The sequence below is a fragment of the Boleophthalmus pectinirostris genome, unplaced genomic scaffold (genome assembly GCF_026225935.1).
Source record: "Boleophthalmus pectinirostris isolate CB_2022bp ecotype Guang Dong unplaced genomic scaffold, ASM2622593v1 HiC_scaffold_18, whole genome shotgun sequence".
Taxonomy (NCBI): Eukaryota; Metazoa; Chordata; class Actinopteri; order Gobiiformes; family Gobiidae; genus Boleophthalmus; species Boleophthalmus pectinirostris.
This window is the reverse complement of record NW_026571133.1, coordinates 27949473-27976749: the sequence shown is the minus strand read 5'-3', so window position 1 is coordinate 27976749 and position 27277 is coordinate 27949473. Positions and strand designations below refer to the sequence as shown.

The 27277-nt window shown below is 37.8% G+C and overlaps 1 protein-coding gene across 2 annotated transcripts in view; it reads right to left on the bottom strand.

Annotated features, from left to right (window-relative positions):
• The window catches only part of LOC110160621 (astrotactin-2), a 213133-nt gene that overhangs the window by 160854 nt on the left and 25002 nt on the right, over nucleotides 1-27277 (bottom strand). For both annotated transcript variants that reach the window (XM_055153913.1, XM_055153914.1), the window contains exon 2: nucleotides 16680-16867. In XM_055153913.1, the coding sequence (XP_055009888.1) occupies nucleotides 16680-16867 (188 nt within the window). The remainder of the gene's footprint in view (nucleotides 1-16679; nucleotides 16868-27277) is intronic.

The window sequence follows — 27277 nt, the reverse complement described above, 5'->3', positions numbered from 1 at the left end:
TATGAGATGTTTTGTAGCATTTGAGAGGATACCTTTTCCATTCACAACACTGGAAACTAAAACCCTAGCAAAGACCTTGTATCTCAGTCTCTCAGTATCTAAAGTTACATCCCAGCTATTAAAATGCAAAACTTTGTGTCCTTTCTATTGTGGCCCAAAACCACACACTAAAATGTTCACAGCAGCCAGTCTAAAAAAGTAATTTCCCCTTGTATCAAATCATCTAGAAACAGGAGAGTTGCACACACCACCAGTTCATGTGGCCTGGCTGCTGCCCTCTGTTTCAGGCTTTTTCCCCTCCTCAAAACACTAGCTATGATCTTACAACAGCCCTGGCATTGCTTCACGGTTCATTCAATTTCTTGCCACCAGAGAAACATCCAAGTCCCCGCCATAACAAATCAGGTCAGACCTATGCCTGGACTGGGAAATAAAGGGAGAGCAGGGCCTTCTAGAAGAACAGTGGCACAATGGCCTTTATACAGAGGTAGATGTTTTTAAAGTGTCCAAAAATCTAATTCATTGATTAAAAAAACAACTTGAAATCTAATGTTTATACTACCTGACATTGGGCAATGCATGCCAACCAGCAGGGTCCCTATCATGCCCAGTAGATAACGTAAAGAGGACAAATTGTGCTTGTGTCTACTAAGTAGTTATAATCTATAATGTCTGTGGGTCATTATGTTATAATCTGCAGACTCTGCCGACTTCTGCGTTAGAAAACTGTGGTGCCAAATGGGAGCTTATATCATCACAACAAAGAGCCATGCAGCTGTCGGCACCTCTGATGGATAGCTACGCATCATGCTAGCAAGCAGCGGGTTTCAAAAATTTGCACCAAAATGATTATGTGACGCTGCCAAATCTTTTATGTCTCACTGATTAAGAAAATTTAATTGGAGAAAGAAGTAAGTAGAGAGCAGTGGGCGTATGCTGTGGCATTGAAAACGGGAGTTGGTGTCTTAAAAACAAGTGATTAAAGATTGCTGAAAAATGCACGAATCACTCCAAATACAAGTTTGAGTGGGTAAATGGATAGATATGTTTAATGCCATACTATGAAGATATGAGGCAGGAGGAGGCTCTCCTCCAGGCCAAAGAAAAGGCAGTATGGCAGTTTGGCCAATTTAACGAAATCCCTGTACTTGATCATCTTGATCACATTACTCAGAAACATATACTGAGCGATATGTTTTGTCTGTATAAAATGCAGAATCACCATTCATTTAAAAACAGTAGTCTTGAAATGTGCACATACCACACACTGCATCACACCAGAATAATCAATATAAACACCACGAGCACTCATTCATCACTACATTTAAAATTCCATCTATATGTGGGAAAACAAACCTGCTTCAAATTATAAGTCCTGGACTGCTGGCTGTCCATAAATCACAATACAGAGAGGGGAGCATGGGGAGGACTGGTAGCACCCACCAACTTGTTCATTAATCTTGAGCAGGGTGGCAGCTTTGCAGAAACACACTGCCACAAACTCCCTTTAGCCCACAATCGCACATTCACTCCCTGTGAAGAATAGCTGAAGTCTATGACAGCTTATGTTTCATTTTAGAGGCAGAGTGATAATGCACTGACATTCTGTGACTCTGCAGTTTTTCTGAGAAATGGCGATGTAAGTCTGGCATTCAATAACAGTGAATACTAAGAGAATAAAAATGTTGCACTGTTCAAATCTTTTCCCAAAAATTATTAGAACATGTACAATATAAATGACAAAAAATGTGACATGTACTCGCTTAAAAAAAAATATATATATATATATCCTTTTGATTTTTTGGGATTTTTTATTTATTTAATGGCAGCAATACATCTAAAAGGAGCAAACAACTCAAAATAAACATAAATGATATTTTGCAAGTTCATTTCAGTTGAGAGTTGGTGATTTGAATACTGCATTTCAAATGGTCAGGGTTTTTTTTTAATGATTGTGTCTTAAGAAATGTAATAAAAAATAGTAACAATAAATCATAATAATTATAATGCATTCAATTTATATTGAACTGAATCTTTATTGGACAATGGATACACAAAAATGCTTTATATTACAATATTTGATCAGGCTAGATGGTAATGGTATTCTACTATAAGGTATGTGGTATAGGTATAGGAGGAGCTGGTTGAAGAGAATGCGGGTTCTCAAATGGCTGTGTGATGTGATTGTGATGTGATTACAGACACAAGTGATCACTCCTGAATCAGTTGTGTTTGTATCGAAAACAGGAATTGACAAGAATTGGATATGGAATTGCATTTTAGAAGAATTAGAGTGGCTTGGGGATTGATTAAAGCCATATAGTTGCTGGTTAAGTTTTTATCTTTCTATAAACATGGCCATAATGTAATTTTGTCAGAGTATTACGTTATTCTGGACACTTTCATCCTTTCTGTTCCTGGCTCTTTCTATTACATGTCTTACTCAATTCTCCCTGATGTTTGATCACATCTATTCTGCCTTTTTGAGCACAACGCCAGTATAAATTCACAGTGGCAGATGTAGCCATGAGGGGAAATTGGTTTTCTGTTCATCTCCAAACCTACAAATCCCCTGCTTCGCTTTAGTCCTAAGTGAAAGCAGCTGGAAGTCCCATAATTCCCTTCTCCTCTAGTATGTCTTTACTGACTTCTGCCTGATTATTTTATCCTTTGCATCGTATTGGATTGCTACCAGTAAAAAGGATGCTTTTCACAACAAGATTTATATGAATAGATCTCTTTTAAACCACTTTTACCTCATTCACACTAAATTCTTCAAGTAAAACATGTTTTTTGTATATTACATTTATGCACAACCGTTTAATTTAAAGGTGCACTATGTAACTTTTGTGGAAGAGGTCACACTACTTGTCAATACAGAGGTACTGGACTGCCTAGAATGTTCCACAGTATGCCATTCTATTTCAGTCTTAATGGAGACAAGCAGATGACACGACCAGGCTAAGTTCCAGGTCAGACCCCACTCAAAGTAAGAATGAATCAAGTTAGTTTTCCAGCAATAAAAAGGTATGTCATTGATAAAGTATAATATAGATCAGTTTAATGCCATATCAGTGGAAAGGTTAGTACCCCTTTAGAGAGGAACAAACCACACAACTGGTCACAACACTCTAGAACTAAGGCCAAATATAGACAGATCTGTCAAACCTTCAACATTATACATTTATTGAACCACAAGGGAAATTACTTGGACACAGTAGCTCACACACCACCAATTGCAAGTAGCAAAAATAATACTGAAAAATTATAAATATTACCATAAACAAAGTGTTAGTTAGTTACTCTTAAAAGCTATTATTATTATTCTAAACATGTGCAAGCAGTATGGTTTATGGTATTAACTCAACTTTAATCATGAGCTGTTTCCTAGTCGCTCATTAACACCAGTGTCACTATGCAGATTGGTGCATACTCAGACTGTGGTAATGCTGAAGGTATGGCGCCTTATTCTAAATTTGCCCTAACTCATTATGATGTCTAACTTGGATTTGTGTGCTTTAGACCTGGGGCTAAAATACAGCTTTCAATGGATTTCTGTGATATTTCTATTTGCCCCAGTGCACAGACAGAGCTCTGAAGAAGCAGATGTCCCAACAGATGCTTTAAAGACATTTATAGTTAAATAAAAATGAAACAGCTGGTTAAAATATAAGTCTGGCTTAATAAGCACAGTTTATTAGACTTTTAATAGTAACTAAAGGATAGTAACTTCCAATAGTCTACTATTACAATTAACAGTCATGTTTTATTCTCCGATGTTCTGTTTGGCACAATTTATTCAAAGTCTAAAAGTTCTGGTCCACTGTACAGGTTGAGTCCATGCCCCTTAATATAACTCAATTTAATCAAGAGTTAGGGTATAAAACAGGTATAACTAATGGTATCACTAATGTATTGTCACAGTCATAGACTGTATAAAAACGTGGAGTAAGCAAGTGTGATGTCACCCACAGCATTCAGCACTACTCAAATGAAGCTTGCTTATCAATACCATTTTTTTGACAGACAAAATAGCAAAAAACAAACAATCAAACAAAATTTAGAGCGGGTTAATACAAACATTTTAAGACCAAAATGACATAAGTCAATGGAATCCAGGGTCAATAGGAACTGGAAGAGAACACAAGCAAACTTCCTATTTGGAACGCAGTGGCTAGAGTGTTAACTATGTTCATTTATATATACAGTCTATGGTCACAGCACAACCAAATCAAACTCTTTTTCAGCATTACTGAGGCTTATTCAAAGAGAGCCAGAGCAAATACATATTGTGAACACTATATTATAATGCTCTACAAATATGTGCAGACACATGGGCTCTCTGGTTGAGCTCCCATCTGTGCACAGTGAAGAGTGACTGTCACCAGTGACCACTCACCTTCTGCTTCCAGACCAGTGCTGGACAACAGATCATCTACACAAAGCACTATCTTACAAATGAAAAATACTATATTGAAAAATAAAACAAAAACAGAACTCCAGGTTTTGCAAAGAAAAGCCCCCCTTGAAGAGTATTTCTTATGAAACCTTTGACTGTTACCTGTGCAACTCTCTCAGTCCCTCTAGTGTGTTGTGGCCGTATGGATTTGTCATGTCCTTTCCCCCAGCAGGACATTCAAATGGCATGTGTCCTAGCATCTGCTCTCCCCTCTGTCTGCCTGACCACAACTCTCAGCGTGAATGACAGAACTTGGCTCAATGTTCAAAGCTTGGGCTCCAACTAATTCACCTTGGAGGAAGTGTGCACATATGCCCATTACAGGGATGGACATGCTACAACCACATTCTGTTGTTCTTGCATGATCCTTTTAAGAGCTTGTTCACCTAATTGACTATAATGACATATACATTATACCATAGCTTTTAGAATTTACCCTCTTCACAAGCAGTAACTGTAGTATGGATTTTTTCATATAGCACAACATTTAGTTGTAGAGTTGTTTAGTTGTCTGCAGGCATAAAAATATGCCTATACTTTTAATTATATTACCTCTCTTAGGCAGATGCACAAGCATGCATTTTAGTGTTATATTTGCTCTTTAAACACCCTGAACATTTCTGTCAAGTTAATTTATCGGAAACTACTTTGCATTTCACTGTTTATCTATGCCTTTGGCAAAGACATTATCATGTTTATATTCATTGTTGGTTGTGTTGCATATGTATTTGAGATACAAAGATGTGGATTAACAGAACTCTAAGACCCTATATCAAGTGAGCATAACAAAGTTTAAGGAAATTACACAAAATAATTAAATGAATAATGCAAAAATATGAGACTTCAAATATGTTTAAAATATGTATTATGCACAATTGCAAATGAAAAGAAAAGGGAACAAGATAAGAAAAGGAACATCCACCACAGTTTTGGTCCTCAAACCAGTGGATAGAAGTTGCCCAGATTCTCTCAACTAAGATGTTTCTATTTTTAATAAGAATCAGACAATTCTAAGTACAAATTCAAATAATAATAAAAAATAGAAGTACAAAGTAGCAGTCCATGAAAAAGTAAGAATAAACTCAAGTGAGTGTAACTGTCTGGAGAAACAGCGCAAACTGTCATGCAAGTACAGTACTGTATACAAAGTATGGTGTTATCTATTTTGAAAAACACAATTTTATTAAAAAGTTGCTCAAGTATAAGTACTTGAGTAATTATTTGGATAGTTAGACTTTAGCTTCTCTGAAACAGAATTTGCCTGTAGCCAATCCAGAGGACAGAGACACATTGCTGCTTCTTCTGTTCTGATTTGTTTTAATGTAGTGCAAAATTATAGCAGAAACTATTTAAATCACCAAAGAAATTGCAGTGACCAAAAGCCCATCCCTAATCATAAAATCTGATTACAGTCTGATAGAAAACCCAATAGAAATCTCCTGTGGAAGCACGGGGCTGACCTTTCCATTTTGTCTCAATGAAACCTAATATAAATTCCCATAATACCACCACTGTCCCGCTTTTTCATCGCCCTAAGTGCTATGCCTTCATTTCCGCCTTAAAATCCTCCTCTTTGCCACAGCCCAATAGTCCATCATCTATAAGAGGTGATCTGAGGCAGGATAACACCGTCTTGAGTTCTGACCTAGGAAAATGTTGCATTGTGTTGGTGTTGATATACCTAAAACCAAAATTAATATATGCACACGTAAGAGCAATGTGCCTCGATTAGCCAAATATGTACTGTATACATTTTTCCTAATCAGCGATGTACTCTGAGTCTGAATCTGAATGAGGCCAGAGCTTTGGAATATTTGAGAGATATTTTCAGCCGAATAAAAGACAGTAGATCAATTTGGCCACCAATTTGGTAAGAGGGCCACAAACAACTCTTATGCTTGGCAGGTATGTACAGTAGTAGAAAAATACTAAAAGTAGAATTTTAGTCCATAGCACTTAATAATAGAAAATATTAAGTTGAAATACTACAGCACAGTACATCACAATTGACAGTTCACTATCCACTTGTTCAGCATGTGACTACCCCTTGCTGAACCTATAATGCACCTCATACTTTCTCACATGGAGTTCACATTTGAGATAATAGCTAGCATTTGTTTCTTCCCGTTGCATAGTAATAGAGCTTGGCTATATTTCTGCATATAATGACATCCCATGATGCTCACTGTTTGCATGGTAACCAAATATAATTGGCTGATGACCATGCACGGCTGCTTGCTCATTACAGTGGTAAATTAGGGCTGCTGGAAAAGAAGATAGCACAAGAGCCCCCATCATGTAAGTCCAAACCCCCCAACCCGCACAGCATTATGGCTCTTTCATTAGCTGTTAACCGGGCAGATAAAACATGATATTGTTACACCGACAGAGAGCAGGCGGACTGTAAGCACACACACCTTCATCAGTGACATTTTACTGAGGGAAATATGATTAGAAAGGCAATGCCAATATTTGCAGTGGAGTCACAAGGGGCCAATATAGACTTGCCACAGTTCTTGATAACAAGACAATAAGAGAGCCAGCGCAATGAGGCCCGTGGGGTGACTTTGTTTGAGAAAAAAAGGAGGTCTCAACAATGAAAGGTACAGGAAATGGATTTTTTATTTTCTAAAGCCACAGGAATCACAGAGCTGACAATAGTGTGGATGAGATCAGCGTGTGGTAAAATAACCACTCATAAAGCCGCTTGTGCTGCTGTTAGGTGGAAAACAATTCAAAGACCAACTAATGCACAACTAGTGTAGGAGCATAAAAAGATGCCAGTGCCAGATGTGACCACAAGGGTTTGATGAGGAACAAGTTTTGGCAAGTATGGCATTTAATGAGATGCCACATGGTGTTATATTTGTGTCTCAGGTGCTGCTGTCTCAGACATCCTCTGATAACTGATGAATATCAGTCATATCTGAGCACACAAAATAATTTCTTTGGGCTCACACTCAAAACACTTTGACAAACATAATGACCACAGAAGCAAAGAAACAGTGACTCTAAAGAGTAGAATGGTTATGACTAAAGACACTGAGACCTGACAAAGTTCAAACACACTGGAAAACCAAGCTACAAAACACTTGTGGAATACGGTTTTGTGTCGTTTTACAAGGTTAGCGTGACCTGCATACTTGAAAGGGTCACTTATTGTAATAATTTGTATTGGTGGGGCTGGAAATTACATAACCAAAAACATTTTAGGATAATTGTACAAATAAGTAAGAAATGGTTTTATAAATGGTCAGTGACTGAATTTTTTTTTTTTTACCATTTTTAAACAGCCAAAATGTTCATCCTGAAATGAATGAACAGAAAGATAATTTTAATGTTGAGATTATTCATCATTTTCACGTACTGGCACATTCAACGTTGGTCGCTCTTATAAGATGAATCCATATCCAGTCACTTTAGTCAGCACAACATTAAGGGTAAAAGAATTTTAAGTTGAAGTTATAAGAATTTAGAAGTTAAGCAATTTTGGATTTGGTCTAAACAACCTTGCTTACTGCTATAATACCAGTCAAAACTTTGAACACACCTTTTCATTTCATGTTTTTTTTCTCTTAATGATTTGTTTACTGCTCTCTACAAATAATATGGAATTATGTCTTAAAAAAGAAGAAAAAAGAAAAAAGTTAAATAACTCAACTACATTTTAAGAGCAAAATGAGGAGCTTGGCAGCCATAGTTACAGAGAGAGGAGTTATGTTTTTTCAATACAAATTGAATTGGAATCAGATTCTATGGAGTCAGAAGTGCGCGCATGCTCACTTCCTATTTGGAATGCGGTGGCTTATGGACTAAGTCAATTTTTAAATACAGTCTATGGTCTAAACATACATTTTCTATAGTGTATATTGAACAACCACAATTCAATTACAGTACTGATAAAAGAGAGTATAATGGCGTTGTGATCTTACACCTCCAGCTCAAGCATATGGGCCTTCAGTCCTGGTTTTATCCCCTGTCGCTCCACTACAAGTGCGGCCTTTATTTGCACCACAGCTGTTGGCCCAGGGTTACCACGACGACAGCATGTGAGAACAGAGCTGTCAGAGAATACCAGCAGCTCAACACTACAGGACTCTATACACTGGAGCCAGATGCAATCAAAAACACCTCTATAACCACCGCCTTGCCCCTTCTTCTCATCTCCAGCTACTCCTCCACACTCCTCTGGCAGCTCTGCACCTCAGATTTCTCATGATTTAGAGCAGAGCCTCTTTCCATTGACATTTTTCGGCATGCTGGCTGTCTAGAGTCCAGCTGAATGAGTGAACGGACGACCAGGGCTACAACACTCTCCACTTGATTTAGCTGCTAATACATGACACTTGGAGGGCCTATTGAAATGCACAGATGTTCCCAATTGGTGCGTGAGTCATTGATAGCTGCGAGCCAAACACATCTGCTGGCGCTAAAAGGAGAAAAGAGCACTTTAACTATACATTAATGAGGAATTTTCCCTGAGACTTTAATCACCACACTTTAAATGGCTATTAGGAGAACAACACAAGCGAGGATGAATCAATAGCAATATAGAAGTAGATGAAGAGATGAGAAGAGCTTGATGAGTCTGCCAGTTTGAGTTGGTTAGAATGGCAGGGCGCACAGTGTTATCGCTGCAGTTCAAAGAGGTTAATTAAGTATGCTCTGGGCATTGACTAATTCCCAACAGTAAATATAGTTAAGCCCAGAATCAGACTATAGTAGACGAAGGAAGGAATATATTAGCGAAGGGTGTTTCTTTCATTGCATCAGTACAGACGGAGCCTTTTAGCAGTAGAAGTTTTTAGCAAATGGACCATCATGTAAATGTATCATATCTATACATTTGTAGTTTGAGTGCAGAAAGAGTCCAGTGATAGTTTATGGACTTTAAAAATGTGCAGAGGATTTCAGTGTTTTTCAATCTATTACATAACAATTAGAAGAAAGTCACAATAGAAGAATACTTGCGTTTAAGCATTTTTGAGACATCAGTTAAAAAAAAACTCCTAAGCAATACTAATCATTCTGATGCATAACAAAAATCTGGTTAGATATATTTTTCCAAACAATTGCATTCAAGACTCCAGGGTGAAATAAAAATCCATACAGAATCTCTTTTGGACAGACACTTCTAACTATAACATTTTTTCGTGTCGGTTTTGAGGCTAGTGCACCAGCACAAGGTCACTCTCATAATAAAAAACATCCAATTCAAAGTGACGACCTTTCTCTTAGAAGACTGAGCGCTTTCACAGTGCATACTTCAGCTCTATCTATAAACATCTTTGCATGCACCCAGGCACAAGAACACAATTATTCAATAATCCTCTTCCTTCTGCACCTTCTCTTTTGTTCCCTGAAGGCCTGGTCTCTATCGGTAACTGTTACCCAGGCAACAGAAAAGATAGAGAAGGTAGAAGAATGGGAAGAGGAGAAAAAAAGTAGAGGAAAACGAAAGAATAGAGTATCCGGTAGTAGCTGAGCATCCTTTGTCTAAAGGTGCGCAGACATTGGTGTAGATGTGTGTTTACTGGCTCTGCAAATGGAGGGATCCTATCTGTTTTGGTCATTGCACTTGTCTCGACAAACAGATGCTGCGTTACAACAGGCTGTGTTCATCGTGCACGTGCCGCGGCTGTTAAGAGAGCAGGAGGAATGGGCTGGTGGGCGCATCTATCTGCCAACCCATGTGGAAGTTCACAACCAGCAACACACATTTACTCCTTTTAAGCACAACATTAGCAACATATGAACATAGAAAGATTAACCATAGTGTCATACATTCCGTTTCAAGAAATATTTTGGTTGTCTTTTGGAAAGCTCATCTTTGCAACATCTGTGTTTATGCAAATGACAGTGAAAACTTCTTACTGCATCCTTGTTTCTCATTTAAGGGAAATGTGAGGTAAAGGAGATGTAATTTTGAGAACACAGACCTTTGCAGTAAACCTCCTCCTGACCTCCAGTTTAGAACTAAAGAAGCCAGGCCTGGAAGAGGGACTGGCCACTCGAGATATGAGGCCATTTCAAGTGTCCCTCTGGAGAGACAGGCTCCCCCCAAAGTGACTGTGCTACCGAGAGCATCAAGACCACTGCAACATTTACTGTACTGTAACTGTAAAGTAAAGTGTCTTTGGCATACAGTGCAGCACACATTAGTTACATATGAAAAGGCAACACAAATGTGAATGAAAATACAAGATACATCTTAATTCAATTACAAAAAAATGTCATCAATCTACATTATATTTTGAAAGGACCATTCACATCTTTTACAAGAAGAACTTTAGCTTATTTAATTTTGGAGTGTGACGTTTTCCTTGGTAATATTTTAAATCATTTTTCACAGAACTTGAGCATAGCATCACTCAGATTCATATTAAATTCATAGAGCTACAGAAATAACTAGGTTTAGAAGCACCTGCAGGGAAATGATATGGAGGAACATGCATGTGGAGCGCCATTATTGAACATCTGCCACAATCATGGCCTGCAGTAGACAAACAGCAGGGCGGCCGTGCAAGGCACTGGTGCAGTCAGGAATAGAAGTTATAAAGTCAAACATCAAACATGGCCAGGTATTTAATCTGATGAAACAGAACATTTACATATGATAATGGGAATTACAGCTATGGAACAAATTACATAACAAAATATATAATTCCACAAGCTTCAACTAACTACTGTAGGTTAGTTGAAGCTAGTGGAATTTTCCATACATTTTCCACTTTACTATGGAAAAATTTATGGAATAATGTTCATGTATTTATTTATTGTGTTTGCAAAGTGCATGTCATAGAGAAATAAATGTAACTTACTATTATCATACAGCTAGGTAAACTATTCTATTTCCTGTCTGGAAAATGGTTTCTGGCTTCATTCCATTTCTTATACTATTAAAACTATATCCTAAAATATCCTATCCTAAGACTTTCTTGAGGCACATGCAACTGTTGAGATGAAGAAAACCCCAGTACACGTCCTCTTGGGTTTAGCGGGAGCCAAACGGTATTTACTTTGTTGAGGCAGACTGCAGTGTGACTGATAGGAGCCAGGGGCTGCTCATGATAAGTGCTGCCTGCACCCTTGTGTGCTACATAAAGCCCCCTATCAATTTAGGTTGGGTCACATTCATATCGCCGCAACCCCCTATTCAGTGACATAGCCTTCAGTGTAAATAAATATGCTCTCACAAAATGGAATTAAATGCAGATCTGCTGCCCCAAATATTGTTATTACATTTAAATTTATGCAGCAAAGAGAAAACATTTAATTAGAACTCTAAGGAGGTGAGAGTGCTCTCCACTTGACATCCCAATTGCCACAAACACTTCCCTAAGCCTATCACAGCTCTTGTTGGACATTTGTAACACATATATTCTCAATGGGAATGCAGGACTCAAATCAGCCACTGAAAAAATTAGAACACATTTCATTATGCAAGAAAATTTATGCTTGTGGATTCTCCACATTCACTAGTCTTCTTGAAACTATTGAACTCTATAACTACTGTGTGATTGTTTGATCTTTTATGTGATGTGTTACCACTATCAAATACAAACAAATATTATTTTAAATGTAAATAGAAATACATTTATTTAGTTTCTGTGTAAGCAAAGTCCTTCCTCCTTCCTGGTGAAAATACATTGCTAGTATATACATACATTTAAAAAAATAATAATAATAATAATTTAAATTTTAGATATTTATAAATGTATTTAACCAGGTTCTATTTTACTGTGCTTGTAAACAGACAGTAAAATTAAACTTGGACTTAATAAAAATAAAAAATTACAATTACATATTGTGGCAGTAGTTTGCAATCAGTCTTCCAAGAGACCAGGTACAAGTCATTTTAATTAACACTCATTATGATTCCAGGGGAAATAATGTGAGTGTGTAAAACTGCAAAAAGGGTGACTCAAACAATTAACACTGCAAGCTCAAATCCACCTTAATGGAAAAACCAAGGTGTGACGTACAACATCCTGGTTTCTCTTGTTTGGTCTTTGCCTCCACCCCTGCAGACCCACCCAGCTAATCGGCCACATCTGACCTGCCCAATCCACAGGGAGAATAAAAGCCACCACCAGTCAAGTGACCAGTGGGTAATCAGTTCTTTATTTTTGTGTTATTTAATTGATCTGATTTTTCTACACTTTTTAGTAATTTTTTGTAATAAATAATATTTATTTTGGACACTTCGTCATGCTCCCACTTTTGTTCATGTTCTACGTCTGGTTTCTTTTTAAAATTTTCTCTAGTTACCGTGCCACATCCTAGACCTCGTGGCACACAAGAGGTTTCTCTTATACCCTCGATATAAAGCAGCTACCCCGTGTATAAAGCGGCTAACCCATGTATAAAGCAGCATACCTCATGCCAGGACAAAATTAATTTGTGTCGCCCTTGATTTGGCACACCGGTCACAAATTGCTTCAAATGCCTCAATGACCCACCACAGTGACGGCCATACATCACCAGTGACTGCTTAATTATAAGAAAGCCAAGTCCAGTGTGCAGTGCTGTATCTTCAAGCATATCTATCAGGATGGAGATAAGAATAGGAGGCTTTCACTTTGTGCCAGTATGAGCTCATATTCAATGACCCAGCCACATGCTATAAGTCTACTCAACTTCATTTTGAAAATGGGATTTTTTTTTCCTCCATGTGGAAGTCATTTATTACATTTCCTACTTTCCTAACTTGAACATAATGGCCGATTCGACAGGGTCTCATTTGCATTTGGTGTTGTGCTTTAGACCTCTAGATCTAGGGAAAAAGATGATTATGTTCCATAACATAGCACATGAAAGTCTGTGGACTGTCGGCTTTTATTGCAGCTCATTTCAATAAAATAGTACCTGTCCTCTGAGTGAACTCGAGCAGTCATTTGTTAAGAATTTTCTGCCATACTCACTGTAAAACTGATAGCTTTTGCCATCTGAACTCCATAATCAAATCCCCTTGCTGATGAGAAGGAAAAGCAATTATACTTCCCCTATAATTCTTATACAGTCCCCAAAGTCCTGCCTTGCATCACATTTTGGTTCTGGTGGCTGCTCCAGGTAGAGAAGTGGTTTGCACAGAGTGAGCAAAACTGCTTTTCTGTGTCTTATGCACAGAGATGTTTTAGTTTCACTACATTGTCTCCCAGGCACCATGCAGTGCAAACACTCCTGGAAGGAGAACATAAATATGGGTGACTTTTTATATTTTACTTGATTCCCCTATAAGAATATGCATATACAATCATTCTGGTATACACCCACAAAAATCTAAAACAATATCTACAAAGTTCCTTTAGGAAATATTTTACTAAATAAATAAAAATCAAACTAGAACAGATTTTATAGAAAATGTTGATACAACATTTTCAAAACAGTAAAAGGTAACACAGTGCTCTAAATATGTTAATACCCCATCAAAGTAAAATGCCCCCTCTTTAACAAGACAGCATAACACTTCACAAAGGAAGAAAAGGAGGCATTTCCTACTCTATAAAAAATAATAAAATCTGACAGATAGATAGATAAAATAAAAAAAATAAAAAAATAACCCTATAGTAAAGTTTTTCAATCTTTTCTAAGTCTCTTGGACACCTTAAAATCAAATCCTATTATTAAAACATAAACTGCAAAGCTATTCACAATAGCAATGTCTGTCAGAATAATCATAATTAGAAATATTTGTATTAATATTAATTGTTCAACTCTAGCATACATATTTTAGGAAAAACAGACCTTAAAACAGGCACATTTGAACAATGTGAAAAGTATACAGTGCATAGTCTTTAAAGGTCCTATATTATGTGAACTCTTGTGAGCTTTTAGCCATGTTAGAATGTTGTTACCTCCTCAAAAACATACCTGGAGTTGTGTTTTGGTTCATTCATGCATGTTTGAGTAACCATTTATTGTTAGTCCATCTACATCTCCAAAGCTCTTTTTACCTTTTGTTCAGTATAGACAGGCAATTCCAGGACTAAACCTATCCACAGGATTCTAGTGAAGGTGTATGGAGTTTAAAAACACAGTGGAGCACTTTCTGTATTACCATATGACATCACAAGGTCGAACAGGGTGTTTTTCTGTTTGAGAGAAGAACTCGGCCTTAATATGTATGGTTTATGTATAATATGCTGTTTATGAATGAAACAAAACACAATTCCAGTATGTTTGTGATGAGGAAAGAACATTATAAAATAGATTTTTAAAAAAAGCTGAGACAATGGTTAAGGCTAAAGGAATGCATGCAACAAAAGACCTTCCAAAAAAAATCCCTAAAGCATTTTCATTCTATCAAGTCAAAATATCAAAGGCTGTGTATCTGTCTGTGAGATTAGCCGTCTGACAAGTACACTGTATCCATTTAAAAGCCCTAGTCAATCATGGCCATATTCTGACAAACAGTGACACAAAGTGACAATCCCTGCGCAGCCTTCTACATTGTGGCACGTCATTTAATCTGTCTCATAGCACATCTATATCAGCATGCTAAATGTGGAGAAAAAGAGAGGGAGAGTGGGACCATTCGCTTGAGAGTTGAGAATCTGACAGCTCAATGTTAGAAGAAGAAAGTTCAGCCCGGGCCATGGTCTGACAACATCACATAATGATGTTCTGTCAAAGAGCCAAGAGACGCCTACAGGCTAAGAGGACAAAACTCCACAACTGCTCTGCTGCTATGCTCTTCATCTATACTCATATGCAACAAAGTACAGTAGTTCACATGGATGCTTTAAAGACAATTATACACCAACAAAAAGACTGCAAAAGGTAGGAAAAGTAGTAAATGTACAGCTTGTATAATAAAAAGTAATAATAGTCTGATGATACAAAACTGCTCTATGAATGTTGCTAATGGTGCCACAACATGAGATAAAACCAAGCTAGGTGAGCTTTGTAGAAAGCAGCCTGAGACATTGACTTATGAAACATGTTATCTTACAAATGTTAATGAAATAACTCCCCCACTGATCTTGTTTTTAATGTGTAGCTGCTCTCAGAATGTTATCAAGACAATGATAATAAAGACCACATAATAGTATTAATTAATATAAACATGCAGTCTTACAATAGCTCTGATATCCAGACCTGAAGTCCAGATTAGTTCCATTTCAGTATTGGTACTCATATGTGCAATAGTTGCAATACTAGTATTTGTATAGATTATTGGTGGGGCTCATGCAGCCATAGTGGAAACATTATAACATATCAAAATCCAAAAAAAAAAACAACTAGACAAAGAACAACAACAACAACAACAACAAAAAAACAAACATATTATAGAACACATTTCTAAGACTGTAAAACATATCTCTAACACAAGACCCTGAAGTCTATTCCCTTTGGCATATTTTTTACTTTTTGGCAATTAAAAGTAAAGTGGTTCCTTGATAGACCCTTTGTTTCTTCCTTGTATTAGTCTGCATATACCAGAGTTCTGTTTTGATCGCAAGGTTTAAGAGAAAATCTCTCTCAGCTCTGCACAATGAGACTGCTGTGTTTTAATAGAGCCAGTGGAGGACACGTGGAGGTGGAGAGGCTTAAATGAGGAACAAGGAGCTGCTCAGGAGAGGAAGCACAAATGTGGATGGCCAGTATACAAAGCCGAAGGTCCTGGCTAATAACAATTGTTCAAAGCAAAGGTGGTGCAGATGAGATTTTACAATAGTTACAAATGCAGTTTAAACTCTTTTTGTTTCTTCCTGTATAACCGTGTTTTTTTTGTGCATTTCAGATGCTTTTATTAATTCATTATTTGGAAGCCTTCTCACCATCTTCCTGTAAAAAAATGCAGTTTAAATTTGTTTTGGTCTTTCGACTGAGCCACAGAAATGTCAATATGTGATATCAACAAAACTGGAAAAAAAAGCTACTGAAATTGAATGCATTTGCAATAAGATGCAAACCATTCTGGAAAATATCTACCCATGCTGAGTAATTACAGAATAGGAAAAAAAAAAAAAAAAAACTGTTTCTGATGTATAATTAGTCACAATCTATTTGCAGACTAGTCCCCTTCGATGACTCATTCAAATGTAGTCAAATTGAATAAATATGATTAAAGAAGTGTCCTGGAAAAATTTTATACAATTTCAAGCACTCTTCAAAGACACACTTTGAAAAGTACTTATATTTGTTATAGCAGTCTTTTCTACACTGTGTTTTGGAAATAATGCTGTAAACAATGATTGTGCCTGCGGTGACTCACCATGACAGAGATGTGGAGGAGGTGCATGTGCTCGTGGAGGACATGGGCTGGCTCTCTGGCTGTGGGCTGGGTTGATTCAGGAGGGAGCTCTGACTCTGTCAAAGACACGTGGAAGTACAGAGTCCCATTCTCTAGCCACTGCTGTTTCCAGTGCACCTGAGAGATATCCTCCACTGTCCCAGACATTTCTACACAAAACAGAAAAGAGAGAAGAGGTTTCAGACACATGAAAAGCCTCTGTTTGGTTAGACCAGACATGATTTCTTTTATTCAGCTTAAATCAAAGATGTTTATGACAAGTGCACTGTTGTCAGGGGGGTAGGGGGTGTCAAGTCTAGTGGTCCATACATAGGCTGTGACGGCCAAATGAGAGACTCTAAAGCAGCAGAACTGCTGTCATGAAAGTGCTTCTGACTGTTCATAAGTTTTGCCTTCCAGAAGTTAGAACACATTTTGTGAATGCCAAAATTCTTCTAAAAAGGACTTGCGTACAAATTAGTTTGTAAGAACGTGTCTCAAACAAGGCCCAGTAATTCTACATAATTAACATGAAAAATCTTACAGATGCATCTGATCTTTTAGCCCCCATGGCATTTAAGACCATAACACCATTATCCGTAAATCCTCCACTAACCATCATGCAGATGGACTTGGAATAGTGCATTAGGTTTGTCCTTGGATGCCTTTTCTCTCAAGCTTAACTGGCAGACACTTCTCCTGCACACTCTAGCCTGCATTTTATTTTCACTATTATTTTAAAGATTATGTACATATTATCTATTCTTGTGCATTTGATCAGACAAATCACACCAATGTTTTTCACATGTCCAGAGCAGAGAAAACTGCTGCCTCACCACTCAGGCTTATCTAAGAACCACATCCTAGATTCAGTTAGCTCGGGGCCGCTGTGGCATTAAGCAGCCAACATCAAAGCCTGACTGAAAACATTTAAGAGGCAAGGCGAGAAAAGGCATGTGGCGCATTGGAAAAAGAATAAATTGTAATTTATGGAGCATTGGGAGAAGATAAAAAGAGTGAGGGGGAGAGACAGTTTATCTGGATGTGGATCATGGCACACGGATTGAATGTTATCAATTGGGAGTTACTGTTGGGTAGAGGAGTAGTGAGGAGCCTTAGGGAACCTGAGATGAGCGGGCATGATACGGTATTTGTCATGTGGCGAGGTGACAAGGGCATAGGCGTCTGCTGACACCTCCTATCAGCGGCAGGTAGCTGATGACAAATGGCTTTCTGTGCGACTGGTTATTAACCCACTGACGCTGGGTCAGAGGACACAGGCGGGGAGGGGCATGTGAGATACCCTCTACAGTGCTCAGAGCCACAGGGGCCAGGAGAGTCAGGGACTGACAAGAATAACTTTTAGGCTAATTATGAATTAACATAGGAGACATTCATTTACATTTAGGTCACTGAAGTCAAATTGAATATGTCAGTCCTGCCGTTTCAGTCATATATAAAGTTAACATTAGAACGGTAAATGTCTTGTGCTAGTTGTATTAAAGGATCTAATCTGTAAACCTTTATTTAACCCACAGACTAAAAAACATGTAAATATCACCACATTCTTGACAGACCATGAGGTTAAGGTACACTTTTTGGTCATCGTGGGGAAGTCTGTCCTCTGCATTTGACCCACCCTTAAATGCCATTAGGACCAGTGAGCACTACAGTTTCTGGGGAGAGCCCAAAACCTTCTTGCTGTAAGGTAAGGGTCCTAGCTACTCAGCCACATGATGCAAATCAGTTACAAAAGAGACAGATATAACATAGTCTACTCAAATATGTATACAATTTGTTTGTTTGTATACATAAACATTCAAACTATGAAGCCAAATACCAGCTGAAATATATTCTGGATTTGCTGTCAGCTGCCTCCCATAGACCATCTCCACAGGCCACCCCCAGCACTGGTCTCCAGCTCCATACCTTCTACATGTGAGCGTTCCGGCTCTTTCCACTGTGGAGGATCTGTGCATCTGTGGCTCTGTGCGGTCAGCAAAGTATGGACAGCAAAGGTTAGTCCAGGACATTCATCTTAATGGGACTAGGCGAAAAGGCCTGATATATATTGTGCACACAGTGTGCACATCATTATCACAAAATAGACACATTTTGTACCTTGAAGAGAGAATGATTAAATGCCGCACTATTATTGAAGCTGAATATTGTATGGTGATTTGGAATTATTCGTACAAATACAAAAGCAGCAGAGTCCTTCAGAATTTTCGAAACCACGTTCCCCATTCATTCCATTTGAATACAGATTTCAAAACAAGAAGGAGCCACAGTGGGGGGTTGTTCAGAGGTGTGTATAGTGCAAGTACAAGAAGGATGATTATGCTGGCTCACAAAGACACAAGGAATCAGGGAAAAAAAAAAAAAGCTTTAATTTTTTGTATGTGGATGAAAGTTGCAATTTGTGAAGTGAGCAGGAGAAAGTAACCTATTTGTGTAATTTCTCATTTGTTTAGGTTGCTTCCATTGCAAAAGAATATAGAATTGTGTAAACTGAATAAAAGATGGACTTAACTAATAACAGCTACTGCTTACAGTAAACAACTAGAGTGTGTTTTAGTATAGTTAGAACCTCCCTTCAGATAACTTTTAGAATTCAGATTTCTTTTACTTTAAGCTATAATAAAGACAGCAGACTTATATGTGGTATGTGTGCCCTTGTCGCCTGCATTGTGAGGTTTATCATTGGGAACAAAGAACATGAATAAACAGAAAATGTGTAGCCTAGAGGCAGCTTTTCAGTTGAATCAACATTGTTAACGCACATATAGGTGCTGTACTTTACTGTACTGTACTTCTAACTTCAAGGACAGCTGAGCAAAAGTCTTCAGCTCTCAAGCTTTTCACACATTTGCCGTTTATGTATAGTAAGTTGGTTTCCGTGGTTACGCCACTACTATTCACGCAATTTTATTGAGTCACCTTAGCATGTGCAAGCTGTGGTCCTTATGTCATTCCCAAGCTGGATAAATTGAGCATGTAGAAAGGGCAAAGTCAAAAGGGGGAGTGGGGCTTTCAGTGGTTTAATAGGCTACACAATGTCCACTCCCCGTCGATATGAAAAGGCCAAACTCAACTATTTTAAAAAGCATTTAGATATTTGCTGAGTATATATTTCCTAAAGCAACTGCCTGGAACAAATCAGAAACCATTGATTTAATCTTGAGAATAGACACGGAAGACTGTCTGCATCTTAAATGTGTCATCTGGTCTTATACTTATGAGGACGAGCTTAAACTATGAGTGAATCCATTGAGTGCTCAGTAATGTCAGCACAACTCCTATTACAATGGGGCCTGATCATAAAAGTGCCCATTCTGCTACAGTGTGTTTTCTTTGTCCTATTCTTCATTTCCAAAAGATTCTCATCTTTTTGTGTGTGCAGTCAAAGAGATTGAAGTGAAAGTGCTGAGCAGGCTTTAGAGTTTATAAAAACACATTGAAGTTTTGCCCTGAGCTACAGACTCGTGGGCTCCACAAATGTGCTCGCAAAATGATTGAAACTACGATGCCTGCAGAGAAAAATAAGGAAAATAAAAGGATTAAACTCTCATCCTTTTGAAATACTGTACTGTGACAATAATACTTTTACTCAAATCCAGTGTCAAAACATTCATGTTAAAGCAATAAGAAAATCTTTAGGTCTAGTGTTGTTAGTGACTACGACTAACAGTGTTACACAAACACTGTACAATTTTGGACAATATATTCCAGAGATATTCTAGCAGCAAGCACAAGCTTTTACGGACACAATAAAGCTCACAGACCATGTTATGAAAAGAAAGGGAGAGAGAAAATCTCCACACCAATCATTGCAAATTTGTGTGGAGTCAACAGCTACATCCCTTATTAAGAACAACCAGATACAATACACAATTTATCAGTTTCAGTTAAAGACCAAATATTGTTTTCAACATAATAAAAACAGGTTGTACAATTCCACAAGTTACACAAAAGCCTCATAAACATTGAGTTCTATAACATACAGTATCTAAACCAAAAGATTTAGGTATGTTTTCTTACAGATAAAAGGAAAATTCAGACCTAGTATTACGCTGCCCACATGATAGCCTTGGAGTTAAAAGGCCTTTTACTGTCCATGTAACTGTAGTGTATACAGCTCTTCTCTAAAGGTTTTGAGTTTAAAGGTGATCAGAGCACCATGCAGTCTGTCAGACTTGAAACAAACCATATCTCATGTCATCTACATTTACTGAGATGAAAGACAGACCCCAAAGGCTCTTTTCTGCCTGTTTACACACATGGCTTAATCCTTATTACTGTGCATTGCCACTACCATGCCTCTGAGTTATGACAACACATTAGGGTGACACATTTTAGAATGCAGCATATGTCAAAGTGTAATGAGGATGAGCTCATCTGGACACAGATGCTTTTGAACATCTCTACAAAACAATGGCAGAGATATTATCAAATACACCGTTGAAGTGTGTAAGCAAAACTCCAAAGGAAGATTATTATTCTTATTTCCATCCAACATGGTTCAAAGAAAAAGGCCTCATCTCTGTCATAAAGATGACTGTCATTCCCCACAATGGAACTGTCTCCTGTTTTCCGTTGGGTCCGCAGTGTTTTCACAGTTGGGAGAATAGGTCCTGTCAGCAGCCAAACAAACATGTTGAAAAGGATCCAGAGTTGATTAGATCCTAAATCATGCTGATGACACATGCTCCCATTTCCAAAATGGTAATAGCACCATTACAATTTTTAACGACATGATGAGGGCTATGGAAAATTTAGACAAGAGAGCATGGGATGGAAATAGATGCAAGGTTGGCCCGTCCTCCACAGCTGTGCCACTGAGCGCTGCCATAATAAGCCATCAACACTAATAAAAGTGGTGGCATTTAGAAAAGGCCAATAACAATGGACACAATTTAGAATTCACACTTTATTCACACAATACATTTAGCCTACCAAAATTGTAATTTTCAGTTCATTTAGCAATGATCTACCAACCCAACCAAACAATATATTGGTCCCTTAACAGAAAAAAGTACATACAATTATGGTTGTCTACCTAATAATAACAAAATTTGTGTTCTGCTTGACGACATATAGCCATGTAATTGTCATGGATTTTTGCCAAAATAAAATATAAATAAAATCTTAATCTAAAAGGAAGAATAATGAGCACTAAAGAAAAGGATCTCAGCAGGGGTTCAGTTAGGCCATAACCAGTCCAAGCCCAAAGCATGACTCATTAAAAGAAGAGAAGTGTGCATATGGGATAAATATTGGGGCTGTGTATTGACTGTGTCTCACCATACAATATGTATCCCCATAACACAGTACAATATATGTCCTGATACAAGCAAAACCCTAAAAACCCTATTTTTGTAATAACTAAATACCTGATAATACTGCAGGCTGACAATGTAAGTGTATAATGTGACAATTTATAATGAAAGTATCATGGTACAGCATCTGTTTATTGATGCACAGATTGCCCAGAAGTCCATAGCGATATATTGCCAAATGCATATTGAAAAAATAATGTTCCTGTTATCATAGCAGAGCTGTTTGTATTGTCCTGTTTTAGGACTGGGTGATATGGTGACAAAAGTTGAACTGTGATCTCATCCCTGTGACAATCTGCTGTTTTGATCATGTCCTCATTTTGTGTTTATGACTACAGGTACTTCTCTATGTGATGCACTTGTCAGACAAACAAAGACACTTTTTCACAGTAAGTGACAGCTGGATTTAGCCAATCACAGTGTGAAATTTCAGAGGCAGAAGAAGATTAACTTACCTCTAAAGATTTATTTACCTCTTAAAGGCAAATGACAAAATACAAAGTGCACATGATCTGATTTCAAGAAGGTGGTGATAAACACAATTTTTTCGTACTGCCTACCTCTGTCCTGTGTGCAGAGGTCCAAATGATGCGGTGTTAAGTGGAGAGGTTCTGGTGTGACCAGGTCTTATCTGTGATGTTCACACCCAGATGGCTCCTGCTGTGCTCAATCCCTGCAGCAGCTGTTGGACCGCACACTGACCTGCTCCCACACAAAACCAATCATCTGTACAGATGCGCTGCCCTAAACTCCCACTATACAAAGCAGAGACACGTATGTACAGCAGAGCATTAGCAGGTAAAAACACCTCAAAGAAAATTAAGTATTCTTTTCTGCTTACCCCCTTGCTTTGGAATAACAGGGAAAAATAGACAATAGACTGTATATAAAAGAAACACATGATGCCAAATTGTAGATGTAAATGGTAAATGGTCACATTTTTATATAGTGCATATCCACCTTCAAGGCACTTAAGCGCTTTACATTAAGGAACCACTCACACATTCACAAACCAATGTACACAGACACTAGGGGTGAGGTGGGTTATGTGTCTGGCCGAAGGACACAATAACAGCAGTGGAAGCTAGAATCACACCACCAACCTGTGGGTGGATTTTCCTGCTTAGCCAAAAATGATTATGAGCAGGATTCAAACTGCCAACCTTCAGACAAACAGTGGACAAACACTCTAGCAACTGAACTATTGTTGCCCTGTATCTTTGGTAATTCATGTATTCTGTATCTCCTATGTTTTACTCAGGTCAAACAGGTAGAACTCAAGGATGTTGTGTAGCCATTTTTCTAACAAAGAACACTGTAAAAGAGAACCTGCTTATGGTGAAATGCCAAAAAGCATAATATGACTTCTTCATCATGTTATTCATTTCAGTTGCTTAACTTGAATATCTGAGGAACAGTTGTGAGAAATATTGATGTTTGTATAAACAGTAAAATAAAGAAACACAACATAATTAACCAACAAAATTACATATTTATGTTGTAATCCGTAAGATCCATGTCCCTTGTGCTTTCTTTGGTAGAAGGCACAGTGCCAGAAAACTTGTGAAAATAAACAAAGAAGCAAAGTTAATGTATTTAAAGTGGCACATTAACAGGATAAACAGTCCTGTCGACGGCTGAGTGCACAGGCGTCTCTACAACACGACAATCCCATTAACACAACATAGTCTGATTCTACATCCATCGCACTCATTTCTACAATGGAGCATCGACCATTGAGGGGCCAAACTGAGAGACATGAAGATAAGCTGATCCTTTGTGAAGAAGACACTGGGTCTGGGAAGTCAAAGTACTATACACCAATAGCCTTCATTGTCACTGCTATGGAGCGGTAACATATTGATAAAATCTTGAATTTGTTTTTTCTGCATCAAAAATGTGCTCAGATTTGCCTATAAATGTCTTGGAAGAGCACATTAAATGTTTCTTTCATAAAAAAAAAATTTAAAAAAAAGAATCAGTTCTTTTTGTTGTCATTACACCAGGCAATATAAATGCAATAGTCATGTAATTAGGAGGTCTCATGTTCAAATTCTCATGTCATAATTTAAAAAAAACTAAAAAGAGAACCAGCACGCTGAAATACAAACACATAGATAAGCTACATACTTGTTTTGTCTGACCAACAAAGGTACAGCGGCCCATAGGTCATTAAACCTGTTATTTAGTCCATCAAACACATTTTTCTCAAGCCTTCTGCCACTGCTGTCTTAGTCTTGGGACTAGGTATCATCTTCCTTGCTATCAGTAAAAGGATTTCAATAAGCTGAATTTCCTTTTTCCAGTCTGTTCCTGACAAAAACACCTAGAAAAAAATGTGTCAGGTCCATTCACAAGTCATATGGCTCCAAGTTCTAACAAAATCTTCTACCAATATGGTTTCAGATTGAGTTTGTTATAATTTTTAATACATCTCCCAGCTCCAGAAACAGCTCTTCTACATCAGAGCACAAAAAATATTCTTTTCTGTATTACACTTTGTGGTTACTGGGAAAGAAGCTAACCTCATTGAGCTATGGCCTCTTCCTGAATAATGAAAGGTATACAATGAACATAGTGTGAAGATATATAATGCAATGCCTCATATTTACCAAGGTTATTCCTATAAAGAGGAGTGGTATGAATCCAGGCCCGTATGTAACTATAAATAATGCCAATCAATAGGCTTTATACTGTAGCATGGACTGTGGCTTGGACTTAATGCAGTCGCTCAGTATAGACTCTTTCTTGGGCTCAAGGCCAGTGTTAATGGCCTGCAGTAGATGCTGCCTTATACAACCAAACACATGATATGTTAAAGGGGGAATCAAAGAGCTAAGTTGACCTATGACATTGATGTATTTCATAGAGAAGTGTGGGAGTAGATAAACTAAAAGTAGTTTGCCAATGTACAGATTCACAATAAATTAAGCTTTTTTTAAAAGGTGCACTTTCACATTTTTTTAGCTAACAATTCTGGAGACGAGTCCACCTCCTGCCTGTCTAAATGGGGTCTTGTTTTGCTCTTCTACATGGCATTAAACTTAGCTATCTCCATGGAGATAAGCCCCAACATGGAAAAGAAGAAGCAAGTCATTGTACAGCTACCTGTTTTTTTTTTGTTTTTGTTTTTTTTTTTTTACCAATAAAAACACTGGTAATCAAATAAATGCAAAGTGAGTTTTATTTACTTGCAAAGGTGGCAGAGCTCCCATCAGAAAAGTTACATACTACACCATTAAGCTCTTTGGTGACACTTGTGTTGTCAGTGCTAAAGTGTTAGACAGCATGGTTTTGCATATACGCTTAAAGCTTTAAATATAAGTGCATTTGAAACTAGACAGAACATTTATAAAAGGATGACATGTCTTGGTCAGCTATTTCGGGGTTTTGGCACAAAATACAAAAGTACTCTAGTTACTCTGCCCTGTAATGCATCGGTCCTGGCACTGACTGTTTTATAGAAAGATAAAGAGAAATCACTCCTGACATTCTTCTTCCTAACTGAAATCAGTGGAGCTTGGCATGATGAGCCACTCCACCAGCTGCCAAATGTTTGAGCCTGGCATTTACTTGATGGAGGCACGCAGGAAGGATTTTGTTATTGGGCTGCAAATCTGAACCAAGTGACGACTAGCTTGACATGATTTATTTCTGATGTATTCTCATGTAGGAGCTTGAGCTCCTGGATAAGAGCAGGTCTGATCTTACAGACGTTTTAATACCTTTCTTATTTTGTGAGCTACATGTTGAACTATAAGTGACACTGAAATGAGCTGGTGTGACTGGTCTACACTGTGCCCAGCTGGACTCTGGTGTCTGCTGTCTGGTGCTTCTCTGCATGGGATCTCTATTGTGACACGATTCTGCTCTGTCTGACATTTTTCCTCAGATGCCCTTTTCTCCCTGTATCCTCCGCTCCTCCCTGTCCCTGGGCATGGTTGATGCAATCACAAATGCTACATTCACAAAATAATACAACAGCTTAATAAGACTGCAAAAGACAAATATTAAAGAAAGATTTTGTTATTCATGCCAATTGAAAGTTCATAACATTTACTTGCATTTGGTATCATGTTAAATTCTTATTTTTATCTTGCAACTTCTAGATGACATTACTACTGTCATTACTGATATATTCATGTTAGTACCAAGCCGAGCATTGGCATAGTTTCAGTTTCTATATGTCTACAATTGCTTGAATTTTTGTCTTTTGAGACTTTGCCTTTTCACTGTTTTTGTTTTGGACTAGAGAGACAAAACCGTGTCTACATCAAAATGAAACTGAGCTTATAGCAGGACCAAACAAGGTCAAAAAAATTCCACTTAATAAATCTGATACAAATGCAATCCTTTGTGTCTCTATTCCTATATTCGTACTCTCCCTCTGCCAAACACGGCTCCGGACAGTATTCTAGGTTATCTTTCAGTAATAAATAAGCCACTATAAATAATATGAGTATGTGGCTGATTTTTAAGAGTTAATTAATTTCCTGTAGGCATGCCTGGCCCGCCTCGCCTGATTAATGATGGTAATGGTGTTGGCGAGCTGACTTGGGTCCACTGTCAGCACAGATAAATCAGGCCTGTACTGTACGCTCTCACACCCACAGCTGTGTCCAACATGTCCGCCGAACAGGCTCCATGACCTGCAGCACGGTCAGGTGGAGCCCCACGGTGCAACTGTCATAACTCACCTCCAAGACAAAAGACTGCACTGAGGGAGGATGTTAGGACTCTAATATTTAGGGAGTAGACATCGGGAATTTGGTCATCATTAAGGTTGTCAAAATGAAAATCTGATACTAAAAGATACTAAAACTACATACTCCAGTATTGATACTTAAAAAATGTCTACACAGGACAAAATGTCACCTTTCCATAGTAGTTTTCAAATGATCTCAACAAAAATAAACTCAAACAAATATATTTACAACTGGTGAGTCTTGTTCTAGAGGTGTTTGATAAATACAGAAACTTTCTTTGCTCAATATTTACTACAACAACATACTAAGTGAAAGGAAAAACAATAAAGCAACTATTAAGGCAATGAAGTACTTTTTTTTAAATAAAAGTTTGAATTGTTTGTGAATTACAGTCTTAATTATAAAAGTAGGGGCAGAGGGTAACTTAACCCGGCTCTTGCAGTGCACAGTCTGAGGACAAACTGTTCATTATAATTACAGTGATTCCACAGTGTGAGACCAAAACATGACCTTATATTCAATGATTTGTGGAAAT